General features: G+C 34.2%; 1 protein-coding gene across 5 annotated transcripts in view; it reads left to right on the top strand.

Moving 5' to 3' along the window:
* DOCK10 (dedicator of cytokinesis 10) overlaps positions 1-26,646 on the top strand; it is a 111,086-nt gene that overhangs the window by 53,193 nt on the left and 31,247 nt on the right. For 2 of the 5 annotated variants that reach the window (XM_032225594.1, XM_032225592.1), the window contains exons 18-36: positions 78-143; positions 1,046-1,138; positions 3,333-3,456; positions 3,625-3,746; positions 5,019-5,105; positions 6,240-6,332; positions 8,210-8,328; positions 9,747-9,816; positions 13,431-13,544; positions 14,566-14,637; positions 17,806-17,952; positions 18,637-18,720; positions 19,341-19,437; positions 22,342-22,386; positions 22,964-23,139; positions 23,226-23,342; positions 24,079-24,190; positions 25,592-25,686; positions 26,145-26,259. In XM_032225594.1, coding sequence (XP_032081485.1) covers positions 78-143; positions 1,046-1,138; positions 3,333-3,456; positions 3,625-3,746; positions 5,019-5,105; positions 6,240-6,332; positions 8,210-8,328; positions 9,747-9,816; positions 13,431-13,544; positions 14,566-14,637; positions 17,806-17,952; positions 18,637-18,720; positions 19,341-19,437; positions 22,342-22,386; positions 22,964-23,139; positions 23,226-23,342; positions 24,079-24,190; positions 25,592-25,686; positions 26,145-26,259 — 1,948 coding nt within the window. Of the gene's footprint in view, positions 1-77; positions 144-1,045; positions 1,139-3,332; positions 3,457-3,624; positions 3,747-5,018; positions 5,106-6,239; positions 6,333-8,209; positions 8,329-9,746; positions 9,817-13,430; positions 13,545-14,565; positions 14,638-17,805; positions 17,953-18,636; positions 18,721-19,340; positions 19,438-22,341; positions 22,387-22,963; positions 23,140-23,225; positions 23,343-24,078; positions 24,191-25,564; positions 25,687-26,144; positions 26,260-26,646 lie in introns of all 5 variants that reach the window. The other 3 variants (XM_032225593.1, XM_032225589.1, XM_032225590.1) reach the window with 2 other exon arrangements.

The following is a 26,646-nucleotide window of genomic DNA, read 5'->3' as shown; positions in this document are numbered from 1 at the left end:
CAGTTTTGGAATAGACTGTATGTTTCACAGAAGTTTTAAGTGGAAAGCTAGTGATCTTATTTGTATTTGTATTACAGGCACGGAATATAACAGTGTGTATTGAATTTAAAAACTCAGATGAAGAAGGAGCAAAGCCAGTGAAGGTGAGTCCAGATGAATTCCAGCTGCAGCATAATACGGTGGAGCAGATTTCTTTGGATAACCTTTGGTGAAGTGATTATGATCTATAACTTTCACAAAATCATCAGTCTATTATTTTTTTTCCAACATTTCCATAGCAGTTGTTTATAACAGCAATAAATGCAAGGCTTTTCTGGCAAATGCCAGTTCTGCTCACAATATTTTATGCAACATGATGAAATACAAAATTCTCAATGTACTTTCATAACTGAAGTTAATATCATGTTGATGAAGGTGAATAATCAGCAAGAGAAGTGCCGAATTCAGGCATTCTGCATACCATGTACGAATACAACGATCATTGTCATTCGTTTCTGTGTTTCGGAGAGCTATATAAGCTCATCAAAGATTTTTTATGTCCCTAGCTTTTTTTTTTTACTTCTTCTTTTGATGGGATGTGTAGACGGATGCTATTGCTAGAAACTACTAAATAAAAATATTATTAATAGTTATTAATCTAAAATCAAGAAATAAAGTATTTTTACTAATTTGATTCTTGTCATCTTGACCTCTGATGTCATCCATTATCCTCTTGCTAGTTTATTTAAAAAATACCATGTATACCAGTTTTTTCGCAATCTGTTGTACAATCATGTAATTTTATAGGATGCCCTGAAAAAAAAATCCCCTCCAGTTTTTTTTTTAAAAAAATACTCCAAAATCCTGTGAGTTTGTTTGTCAGATCTTTTTTGGCATTCTCCACATGAAATCTCATTAGATTTCAGACACTTTTAATTTTTTTATATGTTTTTGGCCCAAAGGTTCTGCGATGGTATGAGGCTGAAAAAGTCTTCTAAGATATGACTTCAGAATCAGTTATTTCTAGTAAAGACCACAAAACTTAAAGCAATGTCTCTTTAAACAGTGTATCTATGGGAAGCCTGGTGGACCATTATTTACATCAGCAGCTTATACGGCTGTGCTACATCATTCACAAAACCCTGATTTCTACGATGAGGTCAGTCTTCTCTTTCTGTGATTTTATACATGCTGTTATAATAGACAAGTTTATCAAATATATTTTTGAAAAAAAATAGGTTGCTAAGGACATTAATATTTCTTAAAAACAACTCTCATAGCAGAAAAACTCAACACCCTGACCCATAAGAACAGCCAGGTCTTCAGTAGCTTTCAAAAAGCCTTCATGGTAGAGGTCATTGCTTTTGGGAGGTAAGATACTCTATAGCAGGTCTGTCAAACTCCTAGCCCATGGGCAGGATGCATCACACATTGGCTATGCCCCCGCCCGGTTTAGCAAAGGGGGGGGAGTCCTGATATGTCACAAGACACCACCGTGACAACTTGAGTTTGACATCCCTTCTGTAAAGGGCAAGTGCCATGACAGAAGGCATGCTTCGTATATTCCATTGGATGGCATTGTGTGACAGAAGGGATTCAGATGATGCAAAAATCTGTTGATGGGGAAGCAGTTTAGTAAGACACAGATAACAACAACAAATCACAGAAATAACATGACTGTCTGCTACAAGGGGCTCTTATTTTATATTATGTAGTTATATATTTATTTATATTTTTCAAATAACTCAAGGTGGAAAAACTAAGCCTAAGTAACTCTGAAAACCAGGTGCTTAGGACTTGATCTTTTCCCCTACTTAGCAACACTGAATGGACTAACCTTAGAAGAAGAAAAGGAAGCATTGCAACACCATTCCTTTCTATTCCTACATCCTAAATTGGAAGGATATATATTTAATATTATCAAAAGCTGCTACTAGATCCAAGTAGGCAAGAATACCATCTCCATTTTGAAGTCTGAGTACTATTTCCTGGCCTGAATCTGATTGAAAAGGGTCTAAATAGTTGATTTCTTCCAGCTCTCTGAAAATGCAGGCTGAACACCTTCTCCAGAACCTTCCCCTAAAAGAGAAGATTGAATAGACCAAAAATATATCCAAGTACATGATGATTTCTTGAACACAGTGTGGACCACTACTTCCTTAAGGCAGATGAGATCACCTACTGCTCAAGAACAAATTGACCATGGCCTGTACTCACCATACTTCACCTCCTAGACAGGGCTAACCCGGAAAATTATGAGCCTAGTGTATAGATGAATGAGTTTACAGTTCTGAGGATTCTATCCATTTCCTCAAACCAAATCTTCCCAGATATTCTAGCAGATTATATTTCTAGCAGATTATACCAAAGACTCTGCACAGCTAGAGTCCAAATATAAGTAACTTTATTCACCACATGTCTTGAATACTTCTTACAGTGATCTTCCCAGGAGGATTTGCCTCCGCCGGAGGATCTGAACTAATCCTAAACAGGTCCACTAGCTAATTATCTATCATATGTATTAGGAGCAGAACAATGTTTATGTTTTGCCACTTTTTTCACCATGAAGTAGTCTTTAATAAAGACTTTAAATGTATTTGGTACGACAAGTGCTATTTTCTTAAGTGGTGCTCTAGGGACTTTGAGTTACGGGATTCACAGGCAGAGAAGGGCTATGACTACCATTCCCTCTCATTCCAAGTGGTGAGCAAGACCTCTCACACTATGCATAAGAGATTCAAGAATAATCCCAAACTCTATTTGAAACCTCCAGTCTTCATCAGGCACACAGAGAGTGATTCCCATAGGCAGCTGACCCAAAGACAAAAATAATGTGAATACTTAGAAATCTCTGCTAAGTATTAGGACCTCAGTGATTTAGGTCAAGTGTGTGGCTGCTTTATAAAGGCCATGAGCTCCAAAACCACTTATCTTTATGGCCACTGACATCAGGTCTACATTCCACAGCACTTACTTCAGAACAGCAATCCCATTTGATATCAAGAGCTCAGTTTAATATACAGGATCTTACTTACTGCAGAGCAATGTCTTTGGAAGCCACCAGAGACTCTGGGTTGACTACAGATATGCCACTATGCCTGGTATTTCTCTTGAAGCCTTTACTTATGGGATCATGATTGGTGTCTCTCTTAAAGCCAAGTAAGCACATTACCCTCCTCCCCTTCCTATGCCAACCTGATCTTGGTAATATATTGTCCTTGGTAATCCTGATATATATTATCTGTAATGAATTCTTTTTTATCTTTTTGGCCTTTAAGAGCATATATAGAAGATCAGAATTAGGTCCCGCTACCTTCTAACACTTAAGATGAATGTAATGTTTTACATTTCAGATAAAAATTGAATTGCCAACACAACTTCATAAGAAACATCATATTCTGTTTTCATTTTATCATGTTACCTGTGACATAAATGCAAAAGCTAATACCAAAAAGAAAGAGGCCCTGGAAACCTCAGGTACCTATACTGGATTTTTGCTCAAATACTCACTGTCTGTATTATTCCTGTATACTTTCCCTGAATTAGGTCAAGCATTTCAGACAATTTCTGTTTTTTGGTAACTGTTATTTCTTTATATTTAAAGATATCAAAATGTTTTAGTGTTAACATCTATTTTCGATACAGTGGGATATGCTTGGCTGCCTTTGCTAAAAGATGATCAACTAACATCTCGAGAACATAACATACCAGTGGCAACTATTCTACCTCCCTCTTATTTAAATCTTCAGGATCCTGCAGCTGGGAAGGTATTGTGTTTTACTACCTCTTTGTTTTATTTCTTGTAAAGCAATCTTATAATTTAATGTTAATGACATTAAGTGTCATGTATAAAATTATTCTCAAACTCTATCAGATACATACCATGTCATCCATAGGATTTTGTGTGCATCTGAATCGTTGCTTATTTAAGTTCTTTGACTGGAATGAAGCAAAAAAATTTTGATGATAAATAAATATATACATCCTTTGTTTATAATTTATGGTTCTGGATGTTTATAATTTTATATGAAAATACCTTCATTTATCATGCAGTTTGGATTACTTGATTTTTTTTCATATTTTGCAATATTGTTTTATTTTATTTAGAAGATTTATATGGCCATTCACTTGCTTTCAGTAACCCTAGGCAGCTTACAAAAAATAAAAAACTCACTATGAAAAGAGTAAAAACAATAACCCTCCTTCCCTCTGGTGACAATAAGCAATGAAACAAGCCACTTGACAAGCTCCATCCCACTTTGTTTCCCCAGACCCCTGGGCAATAGCTGGCATTGTGAAGACACATATTTTTATAGAGCTGATAAAAATGCATCTCTTATATGTATTAGCTTATAATGACTACATCTCTGTAATATAATGATGGACTTGTTTGTTATGAATATCTGCAAATAAATACATCATTTCAATTTAGATAGTGTGTAAACTAGGCACCATCAAATTTTAATTGCATACAACATAATGGAATCTATTTTTTGAGTGTTTTAGAAATTGGAGAAACTCTGAAGTGCCCTTGGAATTATTACTATTATTTGTATTGAATTGAGCAATTTGACTTTGTAGTTAGAATAAGGGAGGGAAAATTGTATGATTATCCATATATCTCCATTGTTTATTCGCATACTGCAAAAACATTTGATCTCATGATATGTTTCCTAATTATGATTTGTTGGAAGAAATCAACAAAAAGAAAGTTTCTCACTGAACAGATTTTTTGAAAAGTCAGACTATTAATGATGGATTTATATAAAATGTAGAATTCACATCCAATAAGGGCTCTTTTGAGCCCTTATACAAAATTTGGAATTCACTCTAATAAATAAAATATATTCTACTGTATAAACAAAGAGAGAAAGAGAGACAGAGAGTGGGAAAAACAACTAATGCAATCTATAAATGATGATACTAATGAGGCTACTGGGCTAGTGCTGAAATATTTTTTAGTATGCTAAACATAAAATAGGATCATATGTTAGAAGAAGAACACATTTCCATTAACTTGAGTGTTGTTTTTTTCACAGCAGAGTGGAAGCGATATTAAGTGGGTGGATGGAGGAAAGTCCCTCTTCAAAGTGTCACTGCTTATTGTATCCACTGTTTACACTCAGGTAAAACATTGTCTATGTTAAGGGAAAAAAGTAGAAGCGAAACAAATGCAAAGTAAAAAAAGTAGTTAATATCTATGTGTGACTTTCATGCAGAATTTTTCGTTTGGATTCCAAGGAAATAAAATATTTTGGCTTCTACCTTTAGCTATTCTGAAATAGGAAATCACACTTAATGTTAAGTTTATAGAAATTTTTATGAAAGATTATCCTTAAATATTCCAAAGGACACACTTACAGCAAATCTGGCATATTTGATATTTTTCAGCAAAACCTTTAGAATGTAAATAAACATTTAGAATGTAAATAAAATAATAAGCTATATATTACAATTATAACAAAAGACAAAAATAATCAGTTGCTAGAGCTTCACGTAGATAACTGCAATCTATCTAACTTTTCAATTTTCATAAAATTTATTTTTTGATAAACAAGATCCAGTAATCTTGCAAAGAATTGAAGATTTCTGAATACATGGTCAACAATCTTTGTTATGTATACAAAGGTTGTACAATTTCATGTAAGGACATAGCTGCCATTTATTTATTTTTTAAAAAAATCTACTATTATTTTAATAATAATTACAATTACATGATATTATCAAAGTTCAGGAAGTGTTTACTTTCACAACTTTCAGAAGTCTGTGTTCTCAAACTTCATTTGATAGCAATTAGAAAGTAAAGCATTTTTAATTTAATTTTGGAGTCCAAAATTGAAGAGTTACATGTACAGTGGCACCTTTGGGCATTATATTTCTAAGCCAACCTCCTTATTATTTTAGTTCTGAGATCAGTATTTAATATAACTCATATTGGAACACAAACATAAACATTGTATTTAGACACACTGAAGAGTGTTCTTCTATAGATCATTGTTATTCTTATTGTACAGATACTACATTAGCTTTGTTTATATTGGCTGATTGATGGAAAAGAGAATGGAAAAGTTCCTGCAATAAATTTGGCTTAGATTGTATCAAAAGTGGAAATACGTATTTAAAGGAATTACTGAAAAATGTCTCCTAAAGGACTGATTTTACTTTTAATATTATCTGCTTATTATTGCACAGTTATTTTTCTGAATCTGCACGCCACTTTTGTTGATACTACACTATTTTTTTATATACATTTGCTATAGGATCCATATCTGAATAGATTTTTCCTTCAGTGCCAGAAAAGAAAGAGAGATTTCTCCCAGCCACCTACCTCAAGTTTTATAATCTCCTGTAAGGTAAGGTAAATAAGAAATTATGTAGGTATTGATCATGCTAATGGATGAATATTGTATATTTTAATTCTCCTTTTCAAATGTGTGCATTTGTTACCATAATGCTAAATTATACATTGCTGAAGAGTGCAGAGTAGCCAAAAATAAAATTGACTGAACATAAAAATAAACATTAACCCAAAACCCAGCATGTAAAAATATTTACTAACTCCTATATCTATGTTCTTTATTGATAGTATGAACTTTTAAAATAGAAAAAGTCATTTCTCATTCCAGATATATGTCATAGATCACCAGAAAAATAGTTATAAGAACAGCCAGAACCATTTGGGTTGGTTTTTTCATCTTTGTTACTTAATAATAAGGATTTTTTTTTCTTTTTGTCAACACTGAGCATTATTTTTTCTTGGATCATGAACTCTGCATGCTCATATTATTCTACACAATAATGTTTACAGTAATTTCAGCCTTATTTATATAATCTTGACTTAAAAAGTATAAGTAGTACCACTGTAGCCTAAGATAAGTTTGATCTTCTGGATTCCTTTTCTATATTTTAATTTAACAGGGTATGCAAAAAGTTCAGTTTTGCAAATGTAGAACTAGACCCAACTATTGTGTTACTCCTTTGTTTTTCAAAGCAAATAAGTAACTGATAATAGTTAACTAGATCCCTTGTTAGATGGCCAATTTACCATACGCTGCTGTCTCAAAGAGGAAATCATTCATCTAGCTATTATTCCAAGTAACCTCTTGGAAATTATATGTCTCCCAGGATAGCTGTAAACACTTTTTAACTAATATAATAAATAGAAATAGAAGCAGGCTCAAAAAAACATTTTTACTTTATATATTTATACTTTTGATTTATATGCTTGATTTAAATTTTCATTGGGATCTCAAGACAGCCTATAATGCATAATTTTATCCCCACAGCAATTACAGTTTGAGATAAATTAGACTGAAAAATTCATCCAGACTTTTCATGGTCAGCTCTGGACTTGAATCTTGCTGTCCTATAATCACCATTAAAGATATTAACATTGTCCAATTTGTGAACATAACTTTACAGTACAGAAGGTTTGATGTACAGCAAACTATCCTAAGATACAGCTTGTAGACATTATTTGCATATTTAACAGAAGGTCAGTTCTTAAGAGTACAAACCATTTAGTGACAAAAAGCATATTCCTGAAAGTAACCTAGAAACAACCAGTAACAACTTTGAATGCCATTGCCCACCATTTAAATGTTGCTTAGAAAGAAGTTAGCAACCTAATAAGCCAAGGATATTATGATTGAGTAAATAAGTGCTATTAGGATTCTTTCAAGGCAATTTCAGACCTGCTCCGATTTCTAAAAATGCTCAAAAATATATTACATGAGTTTAGGTGTCTGCTGACCCAAAATAAAATATAGTAATTGTATTTGTAGTCTAAATCTGTAGTATGATCAAACTAAGGACAAACCCAATCCATGTTGTACAATCTAACAATTGCATAACTCTGTAATTGTCTCCATGTATTTATTTAAAATAAAGGTTGAGTTATATGTAACTTGGATTAAATTGCTTTTACTTTGAAATATATTTGAACTCTTCACCAAGTCGGACTTCATTCACGATTAACACTTCTATGTAATTTTTATGGCAAAGGAAATGATTTGTCATTACCTTTATTTTCTTCTCAATATCCCCAACTAGTCTTATTCCCTGGAATTCCCTGGTGGTTTCTTAGTCCAGGATCACTACCTCCAGCCTACTTAGCTTTACCAAGACAAGCTCAGTGCTGCCATCTGCGGTACTCTGATTTAATTGAATTTATAACATTCATGGAAGTGTAGATTATCATTCTCTGTTCATGCTTGATTTTTTTAATCAGAATTTACTTAAAATTGAGAAGATCCATGTCGTTGTGAATTTTCTTCCTGTGATTCTGAACCAACTGTTCTGGGTTCTTATACAAAACAAAGAGGATGAAGTAACAAGTGCTGTGACCAGGTATTTGCTGTTCTACTTTCAGTTTGTTGTCTTATGAAACAGTTGTTGAAGTCTATTCAATTGTGGCCAAACATCTTAACCTTAAGTGTTTGTTTTTTAAAAAAACATTCATCAGTTTGGGTGATAGTCCTTGGCTTGTATAGTGATTTCAATCACATATAAAAGTTCATGCATAAGAGAAAAATTGGTCAGAATGTGACAAGTGGTTTTAAACAGATCTTCTATATCACAGACCTCTTTGGCATTCATTTATTTGAGTTTCAGAATATTCCAAATAGTAAAGTTTTAAGTTCAGAAGGTGGCAAGTTTGTTTTTATAGAAGGCCAAATATGTTTAGAATGGATTTTGAACGTTGAAATGAATTCTGAATATTAGGATTATGCACTTACCTTTTGTCTTCAATAACTTGAAGACCACGTTTGATAAAGAAAAGTTAATCCTAGAATTTTATGGAAATCTGATTGAAGCAGCAGAGGTGTGTGTTTATGTGTGTGTTTATGGGACTTTAAGTTTGTCTTTGCTCCTGGTATGTCCATGGGCAAGTCTTTGCAGTTTTCTTGGAAGTATTTTTAGAACTGATTTATTATTTCTAGGGGTGAGGGAGAGTAACTGGGACAAAGAAACCCTGCAAGCTTCTGTGTCTAAATCAGGATTAGAACTCCTAATCTAGATTTCCCACTCCTACACTTGAACCTTAACTATTAGATTACTCTGGCTAGAGAACAACATGTGCAATGCATAATTCAACACCCAAGGAGGACAAATCCCTAGAACTCAAGGCTCTTACACATTATTTGAAACACTGTGTGTTTAGGCAATAAAATAAGGCCACTTTTAATTATTATTATTATTAATAATAATAATAATAATTAATAATACAAACGGGCAAAATACTGGTGCATAATACACCAGACATCACACTGATTGAGAAAAATAAGGTCACAATCATAGACATCACAATACCAGGTGATAGCAGGGTCGCCAAGAAGGAACATGAAAAAATTGCAAAATACCAGGACTTAAAAATAGAAATTCAACGACTATGGCACAAACCAGCAGTGGTAATTCCAGTGGTAATTGGCACACTGGGTGCTATTCCAAAAGCACTGGAATTACATTTAAAACAGTTAAAAATTGACAAAATCACCGTCAGTCAAATGCAAAAAGCCGCACTGCTTGGATCTGCAAGCATATTACGAAAATATGTTACGACGTCCTAGGCCCCTAGGTGGGGCCCGACTAGTAACCAATGCCAAATCCGGCGAAACAATTGGCCGCTGTGATACAATTGTACAATAATAACAACAACAACAACTAAATTAAATACACTTGTTTACATTTTTAGTTGTATTATTTGTTAAATGAAACTGCCTCTTCTTTATCACATTATATGGTCAATCAATACTTTTAATTTACAGGGTCTTTACTGACATTGTGGCCAAGTTCCATGAAGAAAAATTAGATCACTATATTCAATCATATATAAAGGTAAGAATATTTAACCTGTTCTTATCTCTTTATGAAATTTCAGATTTATCCCAGTATATATATTTTTAAAGCCACCTTGGCAAAGCATTATGTGTTAACTGTCTCTGTTAACTACCCGTGGTAATTTATCAGCTAATTATCTTACAAGAATTTGCATGAGACAATATGATTTCTCGTGAACATCAAGAGTAGCTTGTAATAAAGAGAGCATTGTTGGGAATTTTTCTGTTTGATTTCAAATAGCTTGTGCATAATATTTTTTAGCCTTTCATTATTTTCTCAAGAACTTTTTTATTGTCTAAATTGCAGTGGTTTTGTACCTGTTCATGGTATGTGGAACATTTTTAATCTTCCAGCATGATATTTTGCACATATTTGTGAATTGGCACTGCTTGTTCTGTTTCTTTCCATTCAATTTTCACTCTAAATCCTTCATTGTACTGAATGAATGTGTACTAAGATTAGTTATAAATACTTTAAAGGAATATCCTTGTATGCAGTACCAGTAAAAATGCCCTTTGAACTAGTCCTCAATAAAGCTACTAAAATATTTGGCATACTTTGCACAGTGAAAGAAACAAAGCAAAGTTGTTGATTATAAGGAGAGAAAACTCAAAGCAGATTAAGATAATGTCATTGTTTTGCCAAATCAGATTAAAAAATAAACTCATGAATATTTTTAAATTAGCTTGTTATCATTGGGTATGATATTAAAAGGGAAAAGGAGGAAGTTATTGATATCCACGATTTCAGAGGTACATTTAATTATAACATGATTAAAATAAATTTGAACAATTATTTCAATTTATACAAACTCAAATGTCTGCTAACTTTTTTATGTCACAATACTAATGTAATCATTTTTATACTTCAAACTCTGATCTTGAATAAATCCCAATTTTTAAAGCAGATTTTGCATTTGTAGAGGGGGACTGATAGGAATAGGGAATTTCTGCTATCATTTATACAAGTGGAAATACAAACAAAATATTATGGAGAATTGAGGAATAAATATCAATAATGACAGGAATGAATCAGAGATGCATGTACATGGCTCCAGATTCATTTAATTTCTGCTTCATTACTTTAAGTGAATGTGAAATGCCTTCATTTAAATATACTATTTCAGAAGATGTTCTAGCTGTACTATATAACCTGTTTGATCCCTGCAATTCATCATCTGATAATGTTCCATTTTAGCCATTAGCATATGTATGTACCTTTACAATTATGAGAATTTCATTTAAAATTTGTAAGAATAATAACAGATTTATAATAATTTGATTTTGAGAATTATTTTGAGTGCTAGTTATGAAATTTACTGAATTCCATATAAGTAAAATGTCTCAAATCTGATAAGATACCGACTGTCCCACACATCATTTTTCCACTAGTGTTTTATTATATAGCTTTTTCTAGAATCATTGTTGTACCAAAGTAGCAAAAATGAAGATGAGCTTTTCATGCTTTCCTTGGGGACTGCTATGAAGATATTGCTGTATATTGCTAGTCGAGAAATGGAGATATATAAGTCAACATGAATGTTAATTATGAGGATATATATCCTTTTACATTTTCTACAATCTAAGTGTCATAACATAAATTGAATTTATAATAAACTGAATGGCTCCAACTTTATTGCAATAAAACAATATCATTGGAGGTTTTTTTGCATAATGAAATTCCAATCATATTATATTTAGAAATAAGTCTCATTGAATTCAGTAGGCCTTCTCCCAAGCAACTGCATATAGTTCAAAAGGTTAATTTTATTTTTATTGTATATTAACTTGTCATTTTGCATGCATGTACATGCAAAATGCCTCTCAGGAGACTTAGCAACAATTTAATCAACCTTAAATTGTAATATCTGCAAAGTTTTAAAATTTGTAAGCGAACAATTATAGTAGAGAACTATGATATATCAAGAAAATGTTTTAAGAAAATTACCATTCATTAGAGAGATGAAGAATTTAAATGATAACCCTCATGAAGTTAAACAGTATTCTGAAGAATGTTAATATTTACTATTATTTTCTTGAATCTTATGCATTTTAGAAATAACAAAGTATAGTATAACACAGTTGAAGTATCTTAACATGTTTAGATTAAGGAATACTGGTGATGAATCTAAGCTGCTTGGGAAAATCTGTCAATTTTAGTCATCATGTTCTCTCTATACGAAAATAATAATCAGAGATATTATTACAGTAAATGTGTTTGAACTCTTCAGAGGTTGTAGTAATGATAGCAGTAGTGTACTCTAAATTAAATTTGATGTCCCAGAAGAATAAAGAATGCTGCTGGATTCAAATCTACTTTTCTGCTCTCCCAAGTAAAGCATGATCTTGTCATTCTGCATGATGGCATCACGTCATGTGTTGAATGTCTCTAGTCATCATGAATGAGACAGAAGTATCAATCTTGCATTTGTTGCAGCATCAAATTTCATTCAAAACATTTTTTCTCTGTATCTTTCTTGATATAAAATTAATGCTACTTCAAAATATATGTAACACAGAATTCTTATTTACATAATTCCATTCATAGCAGCATTATTTTGGAGGAAATGCTGATGAATATTAAAAATATTGTGGACAATACTCTACACATATAAACAAACTAAATTGTGTGAGTGCTTAAGTAGCTGTCACTAAATGTATTCTCTTATTACGTTCAAAACAACATTGGTCGACTGATTGTTTTGCCTAGTCATCCTACATTCAAGAATAAGACTAAATGTCACCACATTTCATACATTTCCAGATTGGCTGATGTTTAGAGCAAAAGAATGGTGCATGTGCAAGATAACTGCAGATGCTAATACATCCATGCTGGCAGGAATAATCTTTCAATATTTATATGTATTTTTCCCACATCCCACAATGTATTCAGTCTCATTAGGAAAGTGTTGAATGTGTAATTTTTTTAAGAAAAAGTAAGTAAGCAACACAAAAATAATGACAAAGTAACTTTCCCAGGATAGTTTGAACCTATCAAATATAATGATTGTGGTAATAAACTTTAATATAAAAATGGAATATGAATTGGTGCCTATACAGCAGTGTTAAGAGGCTGGGAAATTCTGGGAGTTGAAATCCATCATAAGTCCATCCTTGGCACCATAAAATGCCAAGATTAAGAAACACTACTATGCAGTCATGATCATATTGCTAAGCATTTGTTAACAGGTTCAAGTATTTATTGCCTGAGATATGTATTTTTGATTTTGGTATACACCATACCTTTCTGCATAATGTAAAATGTTCATAACACAATCTCATGCATATTTAATCAGAGATATTTTTCATTGAGTTCAGAAGGATTTATTTTCAGGCAAGTGATGCAGACTTGGGAATGAGTTCATTATCCTTAAAGAGCTGTACTTCTGAATGGTCAAGGGAATGATTGTGTACAAAGTATAATTTCTAGTTTCATTACATTAAAATCAATAGAAGGCTAGATCCAAAAGTCTTGCACCATAAATATTTTCCTAGCATTGGCTATATTACTATCAGGTACTATATGATGTAAATTATTTGTGTTGAATGGAGTCAATGAGACCGAAAGTTCCCCCATTAACTTTTTTCCTGCATTTTATATTATACTTTTAGTACGTATTCAAAGCTAAGACATTTGAAGAACGAACTGTTCATGAAGAACTGGCCAAGAATATAACTAATCTGTTGCAGTCGAATGATCAAAGGACTGTGAAGCTTGTTCTAAAGGTGAAATTTATTCTTATTCATGAACTAAAATGTCAGGGAAGCTTTTATAGGTAATTGCTTTTGTTCCTTTGAGTTAGTTTTGGACTGCTGGTGACTTCCTGGACTAGTCTTTGGAGTTTTTCAGGCATTTGGGGAGGGGGGGGGGGTTGTCAATGCTTCATTCCCAGGGCTGAGAGAAAATGACTGATCAAAGGTTACTTAGCTGACTTGTGCTTCAGATATGATTAAAACTCACAGTATCCTGCTTTCTAACTTATTCACCACATCTGTTTTAGTATATGTTCTTATTTTATGATGTCACTTTGTTGTCCATTCCCTGTAGCTGAGAAAAGGATTGCTTAGCAAAACAGCTAAAAAGTTAATATGGGAGCCTGAATCAAAATATTAAGATTTAAAAGCAAGAAGATGGTGATGTTGTTGAAGGAGACCTATATTGGCAAATGCATCACACAAATGCAGCTTCTTGCTAGCAAATTGAGCAGGGATATTCCTTACAAAATGTTACCAATTCAGCACTAAAGTGGCTGAGAGAAAGGTGGTTTTGATTTTGTTGAATAAAGAATTTTATAAATTGAATTCAGATTCAAATAATGGATGAACTTCTTAGTTTTTTTAAAGAGTTAAATGAGATGCCAATATAAATTCCAATTAGAAAAGGAGAAACAATAAATTTATTAATTCCTCAGTTAGTCCCTTGCCATTGCCAAGCTATTCTGGTGAGTTCCCCCAGACCAGAGAAGCAGTTAACTGGGGAAGTTAAAAGGCAATATTATAAATTACTGTATCTATGTACAGAGATTCTATTCAGAAGTGACTCAGGTTGCTCCATAGATTAGAATTCAGGTTTCTATTCTCTAATCTTATGCCTTCCAAATATTTGGGAAAACAGCTCTAGCAAATGTCAGCACTTTGCTTATGTTTTATGGAAATGGTAATCTCAGCCCACTTTTGGGGTGCTTTTTGTAAAGAAAAAATAAACCTGCAAAGTATGTGTTAATACAATATATTTATTTATTTTTAGCACTCCTGGTTCTTTTTTGCAATTATTTTAAAATCAATGGCACAGCATTTGGTTTACACAAAGAGAGTACAGGTAAGACTCTGCTATTAGGCACTATACAATAAGTGTTATCAATATTTAAACATGTCCTTATTTAATATTTTACTCATCCAAGTGTTATCATATTCTTCAATGAGCGCAATGATGCTTTAGTGGATATATGCTTTTCATATACTTTGACTTTAGACTGTATTTTCTTTGGTTGTTATTATATTATATACACAGTAAAGCTCTTAGAGTCTCTGGATTGTAGTGGTGTACAAATGTGTGTGTATGTGTGTGTGTTGTCTGTGTGTGTGTGTATGTATGTATGTATGTATGTGTATGTATATATATATATATATATGTATGTATGTATGTATGTATATGTATGTGTGTGTGTGTGTATATATATATATATGTGTGTGTGTGTGTGTGTGTGTGTGTTTATTATTTGTGCTGATAAATAAATAAAGGGAGACTAGTATAGATCTATTTCAAGCTATTTAGCTCTCATCAGCTAGCCATACCCTTACTGGGATTTGAACCTGGGCTATATTACTACTAGGCAGACTTCTTAGCCATTAGGCCACAGGCTCTTATCCGTTATCAGCGAAGCCAGGGTGAAAGGTATCTGTTAGATTTTTACAACCCCTGGTAAGCCCCAATTATGGGAGGAAGCTAACTGCTTCCATCATCTGTCAATCGGCTCGTCACAAGAGTCCATCACGACAGAAACCCAATATTTTTACTGTTGTCTTTTGTTATATTTGTGTTTTTTTTTAAAGTCACAACCCCTGGTATGCCCATAAATATAACAAATATATATATATATATGTGTATATATATATATATATATATATATATATATATATATATATATATATATATATATATATATATATACATACATACATACATACATACATACATACATACATACATACATATATATATATATATATATATATATATATATATGTTTTGTGTAAGGTAAAAAGATAGCAGGCCTTTTAATTTAGTATTAATTAGAAAGTGTCAATATGATATAATGGGTATGGTAGTATTAAAAAAAATTCCTGGATCCCTTTCTCCAAGCCAGGAGAACAGAGGCAAATAAGACAAGGTACGCTGCTGGTGGAAAGGAAGTTGATCTATTTCCCAACAACAAAAGGGTTTGTTCTTGGGGTAGTTAAAGAGAAAAATGGGGTTCAAGACTTTTTATAGGGGTACTGCAGTTGGGGGTATCAGTTGCAGATGTGCTGGTTCTAATGGGGGTTGGATGACTGTGGATTGCCTACAAACTGGTTCTAGTGTGTGATTCTGTCAACAGGGCAATCTTAATTGTCCTTCCTGATGTCTGTTGGTTTACCTTTTGTTATGCAGATGGTGTAGATAGGGATCCAGTCTATTTGTTGGTGTGGGGAAGTGTGACTGAACAGGTTCTTGGTTTTGGTACTTCTTTTGCTATTGTCAGTTGATAGCTTAGTGGAGGTGCAGTATAACAATCTATTGTTACAACATATCTCCCATAGTTTCCAATCTAGATAGCTCATGGATTTTGTGTTAATGGTTAAGGGATAACTGAGATAGTGAGAGAGTTAACATTTGGAATAGAGAATCTCCTATGATTATTATTGATTATTAAAATAAAATACCTTCCTCAATAGTCTAGGGGTGAAGAGTTTTAGTACTCACAGAAATAAAAAATATCAACATGCTCTGGACCAGCATGGTAGACTATGGTCCGTAATCTTCATCGGGTAGGGGATTATTTTGACAGATTGTGCATTTATATATAATCAATTGCATATGTAACCAACTATTAACCATGAAATCAACTTCAGTTTTTCATTTAAAGAAAGAGTGTCAATCCTCAAATCCCTTCTATTTCGGGACACAACTCTGTCCCTAATATTTTGCTAACCATTGCTTCTCTTGATTGTTTGGCAATGGTAAAGAGATCTTTACATGTGAATGATATTTTGGGGTTCTCTTCCAAGTGCTTTTTATTTTAAAAAATCCTGACAAAGCTATATTCTTAAGTACTTGACTTACTGGTTAGGATTTACAAAATTGTTTTTAGTATGTATGATGACTGCCAAGTTACCCTTCTTAGATATTCATGAAATTATTGATTGTCTCAGTCAAAGACTGTAGAGCTGACAGATGAGTAGATTTCTGTAAGAAAAACTGCAAAATTTAGATACAAATACAGGTAGTTACAATGGCAGTTGGGAGTAGAATTTTTTCACTAAGTGATGTGGTCATAAAGCACAACTGCATCATTTAGTGATAGCAATCCCTATAGACACAGCTGCTGTTGTTAACCAAATTTCATTCACATTAGATGAGGCAACTTCTTGCCAGCTTCCTGCAACCAATCAGAGAAGAAGCTGTCAGGAAGTTGCAAGTCCAAGCCAGGCAAATAAATGGCTGTAGCTGGATGGTGGAGAGAGCATTGGGTATGGAGAAAGTGTAAGGAAGGGGTGGGGCATGTGGTGAAGGGGTGCTCTAGGGGTATGGTATGGAGGAGTGTAAAAATGCTGTACATATTGCGGAGGGTGTGCATGACAGTAATGACATGAAGGGTGCATGGAGTGTGTGAGATGCCAGTATGGTGCAAGCACAGATGGGAAGGATATATGAATGGGCAACATTTTCTGCAACTGGTGATTGTTAATAAATGCTTCTGCAATTACATCAATGCAATTTATCTGGACAAGTATTAAACCTAAAGATCTCAAAATAAAATTTAGATCAACTGCTTATAAGGCTGCCTATTTCATGCAATCTGTACAGCACTTTAAATCATCAATTAATCATTTCAACATTGTTTTGGCTTTACCCATGATATAGCCGTGAAATAAATTGCAACTGTAATTGAAATAAGTGACTCTCTGGCTACAAATTAAGACATTTCTCAAATTGTATTTATTTTCCTACATCTTGTTTTAATGGTAACGTTTTAATTGAAGCTTAGTTGCATTACTTTGTAAGCATCCAGTGCCATGAAGGCATTAAGTGCTGAATATATTTTCTGAATAAAGAAATGCTATCATTAAACTGAGAATAAGAATTATGCCTCTTATCACTTAGTCAGGAGCAATTCCAGTAACTCCCCCAATTTTGTTATGTAGTAGGGGAAGGAAACATTTTGGAATATTGAGTATTGTCTAGATCAGATTCTTATTTTGAAGAAGCTATTTGCTGTCCCACCAGATTCCTCGTGCTCAGAGGTTTCCAGAATCATACAAAACTGAACTAGATAAACTTGTAATGAACATATCAGATCATGTTATTTGGAAACACATAGAAGCTTTTGAAGAGACAAAGAATGCAAACCACAGTGTTGGCAGGTTTCTGAAGGTAAGTTGTATTTAGTATAAATAAGCATTAGCTTATTTGTACTTGCAGTATCCACAATCCTTTCAATCATTTTCATAGTAAATATTTCATTATGCTGTTTGCATAAGATGAAACATTAGTTATGTTCTTTTAGTACATAACTATAACTTAGTACACTGATGAAGACTGGGCATGATAGTGCTGAAAGTTCATACCCGAACAATAAAAGAAGAGACATTTGAATACTTTTTCACCAAAAAAGTAATATACAGTAGTTATCACCTCTATAATAAAGAAGATAACTCTTTATTAAAACTACAATATAAAGGATTGCCATTCAGTTTGTATATTTACAAAAGGACAGAATAACTATTGCACTTAGAATTATATGCCACTTCACAGTGCTTTACAGCTCTCTCTAAATGGTTTACTGAATCAGCATATTGCTCCCAACAATCTGTGTCCTTATTGTACTGATCTCGGAAGGATGGAAGGCTGAGTCAACCTTGAACCGGTGAGAATAGAACTTCAGCCAGCAGTCAGCAGAACTAGCCTCTTAATACTGCATTCTAACCACTATGCCATCATGGCTCAGAATGCATTTCATAGCCCAAAACTCAAGAAACACAACTTTTCTTAACAAATAGGATCTGTTTGGTTTTAACATATTTACATCTTTAGTAATTTTTGATTTTTTTCTCCTAGCGATGTTTTACATTCATGGATCGTGGATTTGTATTTAAATTAATCAATAACTATATAAGCATGTTTGGACCAGGTGACGACAAGGTAAATAAAGTAATGTATATTTGTAATTATGCCAACTTCTCCTTTTACTTTAGAAATTATCAGAATCAGTAAAAAAAAGAGAATAGGTCTTCCCAGAATATTTGTTTCCTTTTGGTCCTTTTTGATCATAAAAGTTTTATGATCACTTTACAAAGCAATTAACAGAAGAAAAATCTTTGTAATATGCTCCTTCCCCATAATGTATAGTTGATTTTGGTTTGCCATACCCCTACAAAAAATCAAAAAATCTATCCAATCAAGTCTTTTAATGAAAACATGAATCTCTTCACTGGACTTTGTTCATTGCTTGCTCATTTAGCAGTCCTTTAGCAGGAAAATGCATGTGATTTTTATTCAGTCTAATCTAAACAATTATTTATCTACTGTTTCCTTTCCCTCTTTTAGTTTAGTATTGCTACAATCAACTTTCTCATTTTTTAAAAAAATATTTCCTCTTGCATGAAAAAAAATACTTTCACATACATATAAATAAACATGTACATTCATTATCCTGCATAACTATTATTTCATGTAGTTGTGCAAATAGATTAATGAATGTACATGCATGTAATAAAGGAAGATAAATCACCTGATAATCAAATCAAACCTCAAACTTTCAGATTTTGTTCCAGTATAAATTTGAATTTCTTCAAGAAGTATGTAACTATGAACACTTCATTCCTCTCTGCCTACCCCTGAAATCTGCAAACATTCCAGGTAAGCATTTATGGTCTTATAAAAATATTTATTATAAGGCAAAATAAACTGTATTCAATTTTAAATGCATATACTTAGTAATAAAACTCACAAAATATTAGTGTTTTGTATTATATAAATACATTTAAGGTCAGTATGCAAATTTCACACTTCCAATAAAATCTGTTTACTACAGTTGTGAATATGAGTAAACATTATTTTAGTAACTTTAGTTATTATTTTAGCAATGCATAAATTATGAGTCATGAATTTAAAAATTGTCCGACAACTTTTTTATAGTACTAAAATAAAAGGTAGTTTGAAATTGAAAACCTTACATTTGATTATTAAAATTTGACTCTTTCCATAAAATAAATGAGGGGCCTTAGACCTAAAAGAGAGATACTATCTCTGTTAACAAAGTTAACAGAATAACCTTGGAGGTCTTCTAGTCCAGTGGTCCCCAACCTTTTTATCGCCGCGGACCAGTCAGCCTTTGATAATTTTACCGTGGCCCGCTGAGCGCGCGCAGGGGTGTGGGGGCGTTGTTTTAAATCCACCTTCCCAATTCAACACCTGAATCATATCCCACCTTCCATTTTGTATGTAGATTTTAAGGAATAAACAGCTGAATTAATCAAGGTCAAAGATAAAAAGAGCAAGGGCAAAATTAAATAAGCCAGAGGATAGCAATGTAAAAAGAATACAGTATTAAGGAGAGAAAGGAGAAGAAAAAACCTAGCTTCTGCTGAGGTCAGGGAAATGTTTGATACTGATCTGGCTGGGTAAGAGTCCAAGAGTCCATATCGCCAATAACTACGCGTGGGGGGAAAGGAAATGTGTTTTGTGAGGAAGAGAAAGAGTGCGCTTCACCGATGCCCGTTGGCGAAATTTTGGAAGAGAGGCAAGAGACTTCAGGCACCAAGCCCCCACCCCTGGCTGCGGCAACTGGAGCGGGCGGGAGGCAGGGAAGGGGTGGGCAAGACCGCTGCTTTTCCACCCCCCCGCCCTCGGCTGCCCGACGTTCTCTCTCTCTCTCTCTCTCTACCTCTCCCGCCGTTCCTTCTCACAAGCCAAGGCCGGGCGGGGAAGCGCCGTCTCCGTCCCGGGCGCGCCGCCCCTCCCTGGGCAACTCGGAGACGACTGAGCCGAGGAGGACAGCGAGAAAAAGAAGAGAGCGGCCAGCAACGACCGCCAGGGAAGCCGCCAGGGCCTCCAAGGGCTCCGCTTCCAGCGCATGGTCCGCCCCCTCCTCCCCTCGCTTCCAGGCGAGCCGACTGAGGCGAGAAAGGAGAAAGAGGCGGAGGCGTTCACTGAGGGGACGGCTGACTCGGGGAGGGGGCGGAGGTGGTGTAGTAGCGGGGGATTCTTCCTCCTCGCCTCACTTGCTCCTGTGCTTCCGCGCAGCTCCCCCCTCCAGCGACGGCGCTGCATGAGTGAAGAGTCGGCCGTTGCATGGCCCCCGGCCGCTGCGCGGCCCAGTGCCAGGTACTCCACGGCCCGGCACCGGTCCGCGGACCGGGGGTTGGGGACCACTGTTCTAGTCTAACCCCCTGCTCAAGCAGGAAACCCTGTACCATTTCAGACAAATGGTTTCCAAACACTTCTTAAAAACTTCCAGTGTTGGAGGACCCACAACCTCTGGAGGCAAGCCTTTCCACTGATTAATTGTTCTAACTGGTTTGCAATGTGTCCTCTTTTTATCATTACATTTCTGCAAATCTATCTAATTGTTTTAATTAGGTGGAATTTATTAGTGAGCTGGGCCACTATTTCAGTAGCTGGTTACTTTACTTCAGCTGCTTTATATTTATGTGTACTTTGCTTTTTGTTTATGGTGTAAACAAACACCAGGAATTGTGGCGTGCAAATACTTGTAATCAGTAAAGCCATCATATTTTTACTTTAGGCCTCTTAAAAATATTTGCAATTTGTTTTTAAAAAGCCATAGACTTATCTTCCTCATGGTTGGGTGAGCAATATTAGACACCAACAACAGCACTGATTTTATTTGATTTTCCACATGTTTAACCCAAATGTTCTTTTCAGTATCTCAACTGATCTTCATTTTTCTTGTTAAGTCATTTATCATATCTTCTGTCGTGAAAAGAAATGAAGGAAGGGCATAAACTTTAAGATCTAATATCTTTTCTAATTTTTCATTCTTAGTTACAATAACCTGTTTCTTCTACACTGCACAAGTCTCTATATGTAATTCTTCTTCCTTTTTTTTTTGCCACATCGCCCCTTCAGATCCAGTTTAAAAGGCTCCAGATTAAGTCTGCCATGTTTTGGCTAAACACATTTTGCTAGTTCTTTGAGATGCATCTGATTCCATGCCAACACTTCAGTTAACAATTCAATTAGTTTACAACATGGATAGAAATGGTCTCTCACCGTCATCATTTATATTTGTATTTGAGATTGTATCTTTAATAGTAACTTATAATATGCTTCTTTCTCTTTCAGTCACCTTCCTTGGCCTGAAAGAGTGTTCTTCCTAGATTTTCAATGTTCACACCAATATGCTTGTAGTAGCTCTCTGCAGTATCATTTGTCCCTACATAGATTAATAGGAAAAGATTATTTCATTGGTCCTATTGAATCTTAAATATTTGATTGCTTTGTCTATAATACTTTTACACCATCAGTTTCACACAAAGCACGTGTGTAAAGTCCATAAAAAGATAAAATAATCCATTACTTTAAAACAGTTTAGCATCCAGAATAATTGGAACTGATCTCAAAATAGCCAATCCAAAAGTACTATTTCTACTCAGTTTGTTTCAAGAAGTGTGGATGGATGAATATGATACCATAAAATTATACCTTTACAATTAGCATTGTCATTTATCTAAATGTACCTCTCTTTCTTTTTTCTTTTTTTCTTCCCCTTTTCCATATATTTCCACCACACCATTCAAGATCCAATCACACCATCAGAATCAACCCAGGAGTTTCATGCATCAGGTAAGCCTAAAAACAATTTGCAGTCTTAGTTATTACATGTGGCATTCTCAAATCCCATTTCTAGCATTTAAAAAATTATCTACTATTCTACACTGTACCCAAGTTTGAAATGGAATTATTCTCCCACAACTTTGACTGACAGACATGTTTGGAGTGATAGTATACATTGCATTAGTTGAAGGATGTCTAAATGAAGAATAGAAACCTTGTTGTTATGGATAGCTAAACTCAGCAGTAAGTTTAATATCTATTTCATCTTGCCATTACTAAAGAAAATACTACTATAATTCATAAGGTATAGATTAACAGAACTTCCTACTGATTTATAACTCAAACTGCAACATTAGCAGACATCAGTTAAAACAATGAATTCTACAAAACAGTAATTGTCTTTCTAATATTTGTTAATTGAATAATTTGGATGCCAATTAATTATATAAGCCGTACACATACATACATACATACATACATACATACATACATACCCGAATATAACAAGACCAGCATACCTACACCTGTGCGAAGCATATATATGACAAGTTTTAAACACACAACTCTCTTGACTGTCTTAATCCAGATGTTCCTGAATATATTGTGACAAATGAATTTTGCCGGAAGCATTTTTTAATTGGATTACTTCTTCGAGAAGTTGGGTGGGCACTCCAAGAAGACCAGGACATCAGACACATGGCCTTAGCCATGCTCAAAAATCAGATGGCAAAACATTCCTTTGATAATCGATACAGTGATCCGGTATGAATGTTTAACTTTTTGCCTTGGAGGAATAGATCATTCTGTTATCTGTATTGAACCATCTTCTTTAAATGTCTTTTCTGCAGGAGAAGCAGGCAAAAATAGCAAACTTGTATATGCCTCTTTATGGGTTGCTTTTGGACAATATCCCAAGGATATATCTGAAAGATATGTTTTTATTCAGTATCAATACATCTAATCAGGTGGGTTCCAGTAATGGGCGATAGTAATTTAATTTTTCATAAAACTATATTGCTAACATTTTTTAATTATTTTAGACTAGATTAGTTCAGATTAATTTATCAGTAAAAAGTGTATGATAAAATGATATTAGTTTAATGTCACTTAAATTAGCTATACCGTTGGACTTATTGTCTATGAAGGAAAAAATCCATGGTTTCAGACTAAAAGCATATCTAAAATAAATCCATTGCAATTAATTATTATAAAGAAAACCCAATTTGAAATTCTTATCACTTACAAGCTTGCTAGATGGCCATAAACAGATTAGTTTCGTATTGGCCTCACATCTGCATCTAAAGTTGTCTCTCTTATTGATTCATTAAAATCTGCCTTCCTTTAACTGATATGTTAAGATTACCACCTTAAGGTTGGTTTAGAATTAAGGGAAGACATAGGAGGAATATTTTCCTAAGCTAATTTTATTATTTTTGGAAATGAATTTGTTAATATTTACAAATATTAATATTTCTAAGGTTGATAAATTATATCAAGCAGAAATAGATTAAGGTGTGGTAGTGGTGATGATGATGGTGAAAATAACAAATAACCTTGTCATTTGATTGCAAAAGAGAAAAGCTATGGTTCTATCCTAATGTCAAAGCAGTGGTTATATAATTATAAAATTAGCAATAAGTGAGAGATTTTGAATATTGATGTAATGCTCACGTTTGTTCTCTGGCTGTCATTGAAATCTAGGGATCTAGAGATGATTTGAGCACCACTGTAGGATTTCAAAGTCAGACAACAATGAAACATGCAAATTCAATAGATACTTCTTTCTCCAAAGATGTTCTTAATTCAATTGCAGGTACGGAAGCATTTATATAAAAATAACCAACTGTTTTGTTATATTGCAAGTTTCATTTTTAACAATTTTTACATGTAAATTATCTTTTAGCATTTTTTGCAGGAGTGTTATCTGATCTTAGAAGAGAGTAGGAAAGATATATTGAATTTGATTCCACAAGATCCAAAGTCCTCTAATTTGGCTGTTATTTGGATACAATTTTTTAAAATGTTGTAACTAGAAAAGAAAACAAAAATAAAAGAATTGTGATTTCCCTCATTCATCTATATCAGTGGTTCCCAACCTTTTTTTGGCCATGCCCCACCTAAGCTTCTCTAAAATCCTGATGCCCCTCCTCCCTTGACATATAATTCTTATTTTACTCAAAAAGTGAACTCTACTCACGTGGAGGAAGCCTAAAAGGCTATTAACTTGGTTTGAACAAGGTTCAAATTACCCCCATTAAAAATTAAATTGCCCCCCTGTGGGACGTGGAGCCCACATTGAGAACCACTGGTCTACATATACCATTCCTATAGCATTTTTATAATTTTATTTTATTGTCCTCTTATTAGTTGTAAGAGATTATTAAATAAATGATGGTATATCAGTATTTTAGATGTGCTCACGGACGTTTATGTGTGAAAAATCTAACCCAATTTATAGAATAGAAATACAGACAATGCTCTACTTAAAAGCAGATTATGTTTTAAAAGTCTGTTGTAAACTTGTTTTGTTTCCAAGTTCACCAAGTATAAAAGAACATGTGCAGTGCATGGATGGTGGCATTGTAAATCCTGACAGCAATGATGTAGGGTTATCTTCTAGAATTGAAATGGTCCATTTTCCACTTTCATGAAGAAGTGATTCAGTGGGCTTTGGATTGTTACAGGAGGGAATGTGGTGAAAGTTAGGAGCGGATGAGAGAGGATTGGTTTCTGGTGCAACGGATACCTGGATATGTACTGGAAGCTGGACCTTTCCTGCCTTTTCCCAACTTTGGGATAGAGACAGATTTGTTTGTATCATAAAAGTTCACAAAGTTCATTAGTAGAGTAATGTTTGTATTGTATACTATACAGATGCATTTCAAGATGTAATACTAATTGCATACTCAATAAATGTTTCTACTCCTGTGGCTTTTGGTCCATCATGTATGAGAATGTGTCTGAAACTATCTATAGCATGTAAATATGTATCATCACATTTGTCGTTATATGTCTACTGTGTTTCATGCACTCAGCTCATAGCCATTCAACATTTTCATTAACTGACCTGTAGCTTTTCTTAACAGTGTCTAGTCAATGTTACATACTGTTCTTCGGTTTTCATCCTGCTTAATTGTCGTGTCCATAAGCATCATTTTAGCACATTCGTTGTGGCTTTTGTTTCCAGCTTTTTCATCAATAGTTATTCCTGCAGCAAACCATGCTGACTCCAGAGGTTCCCTAGGAAGTCTTGACTCTAACCCAAGTACCAATGAAAAGAACAGTGAAACAAATGAAGCCTGTGAGAAGGTATATATTTCTACAAACTAGGATAGCACAGTACTTCAGATTTTAATGGGGAAAGATGATTCCGAGCATATGAGCCATTCATGCAGCACTTGATGGCAACTCTCTAATGCAGCTGCCTCTGGCTCACATGGTGCTACAGTTATTTTATTTTATGTTTATTTTATTTATCTATTTATATCCCACTTTTATTATTTTTACAAATATTTAAGACACCAAGCATATATTCCTTCCTCTTCCTATTTTCTTCACAATAACACTCTGTGAGAAGAGTTAGGCAGAGAGAGAGTGACTGAGAGAGAGACACTGGTCAGCTAACTTTCATGTCTAAGGCAGGAGATTTCTAGCCTGGTGCCTTAACCACTAGACCAAACAGATATAACCAAAGTGGTGTGTGTATATAAAGTATATTTTGGAGGTAAAATTGATTTATCAAGACTCTCCATGTTTTGCCACAACAGATTGTAAGGCCATTGTCTCTGATTGGATCGGCTATTCGTTTTGACAAATTAGATCAAGCAGAAACAAGAAGTCTCTTAATGTGTATTCTTCATATTATGAAAACAGTTTCAGAAGGTAGGTGAACAGTAAACTCTATCTGTACCTGCTTTCTTACTTTTCTGCTGAAGATTATGTTCTCTTGGGAGAAATCTCTTAGTTGCTTAGTTTACAAGACAACAGAGAGTGGCTTTAAAGCAACAATGTGCATCTTTTTTTTTTCTACTAATGTGTGGCACATAGAGCCATTTCTAAGGGCACATGAAGCATTGCCCTGTCAGCTCCAGCGCTCATGTGCATGCTGGTCAGCTGATTTTTAGCCGTTTTTCACCCTGTGGAGATTTCCCTAAAGGGTCTGAAGGGTGAAAAATTGCCCAACGCGCAAACCGGAGGTTCGGGGATGGAGTTCCAGTTTGCATATTGGCTGGTTTTTCACCCTCTGGAGGCTTCAGGGAAGCCTCCTGA

This window comes from Thamnophis elegans, chromosome 10, assembly GCF_009769535.1.
Source record: "Thamnophis elegans isolate rThaEle1 chromosome 10, rThaEle1.pri, whole genome shotgun sequence".
NCBI lineage: Eukaryota > Metazoa > Chordata > Lepidosauria > Squamata > Colubridae > Thamnophis > Thamnophis elegans.
Note: the sequence above shows the minus strand (reverse complement) of the source record. Positions and strands in the feature narration are given on the sequence as shown.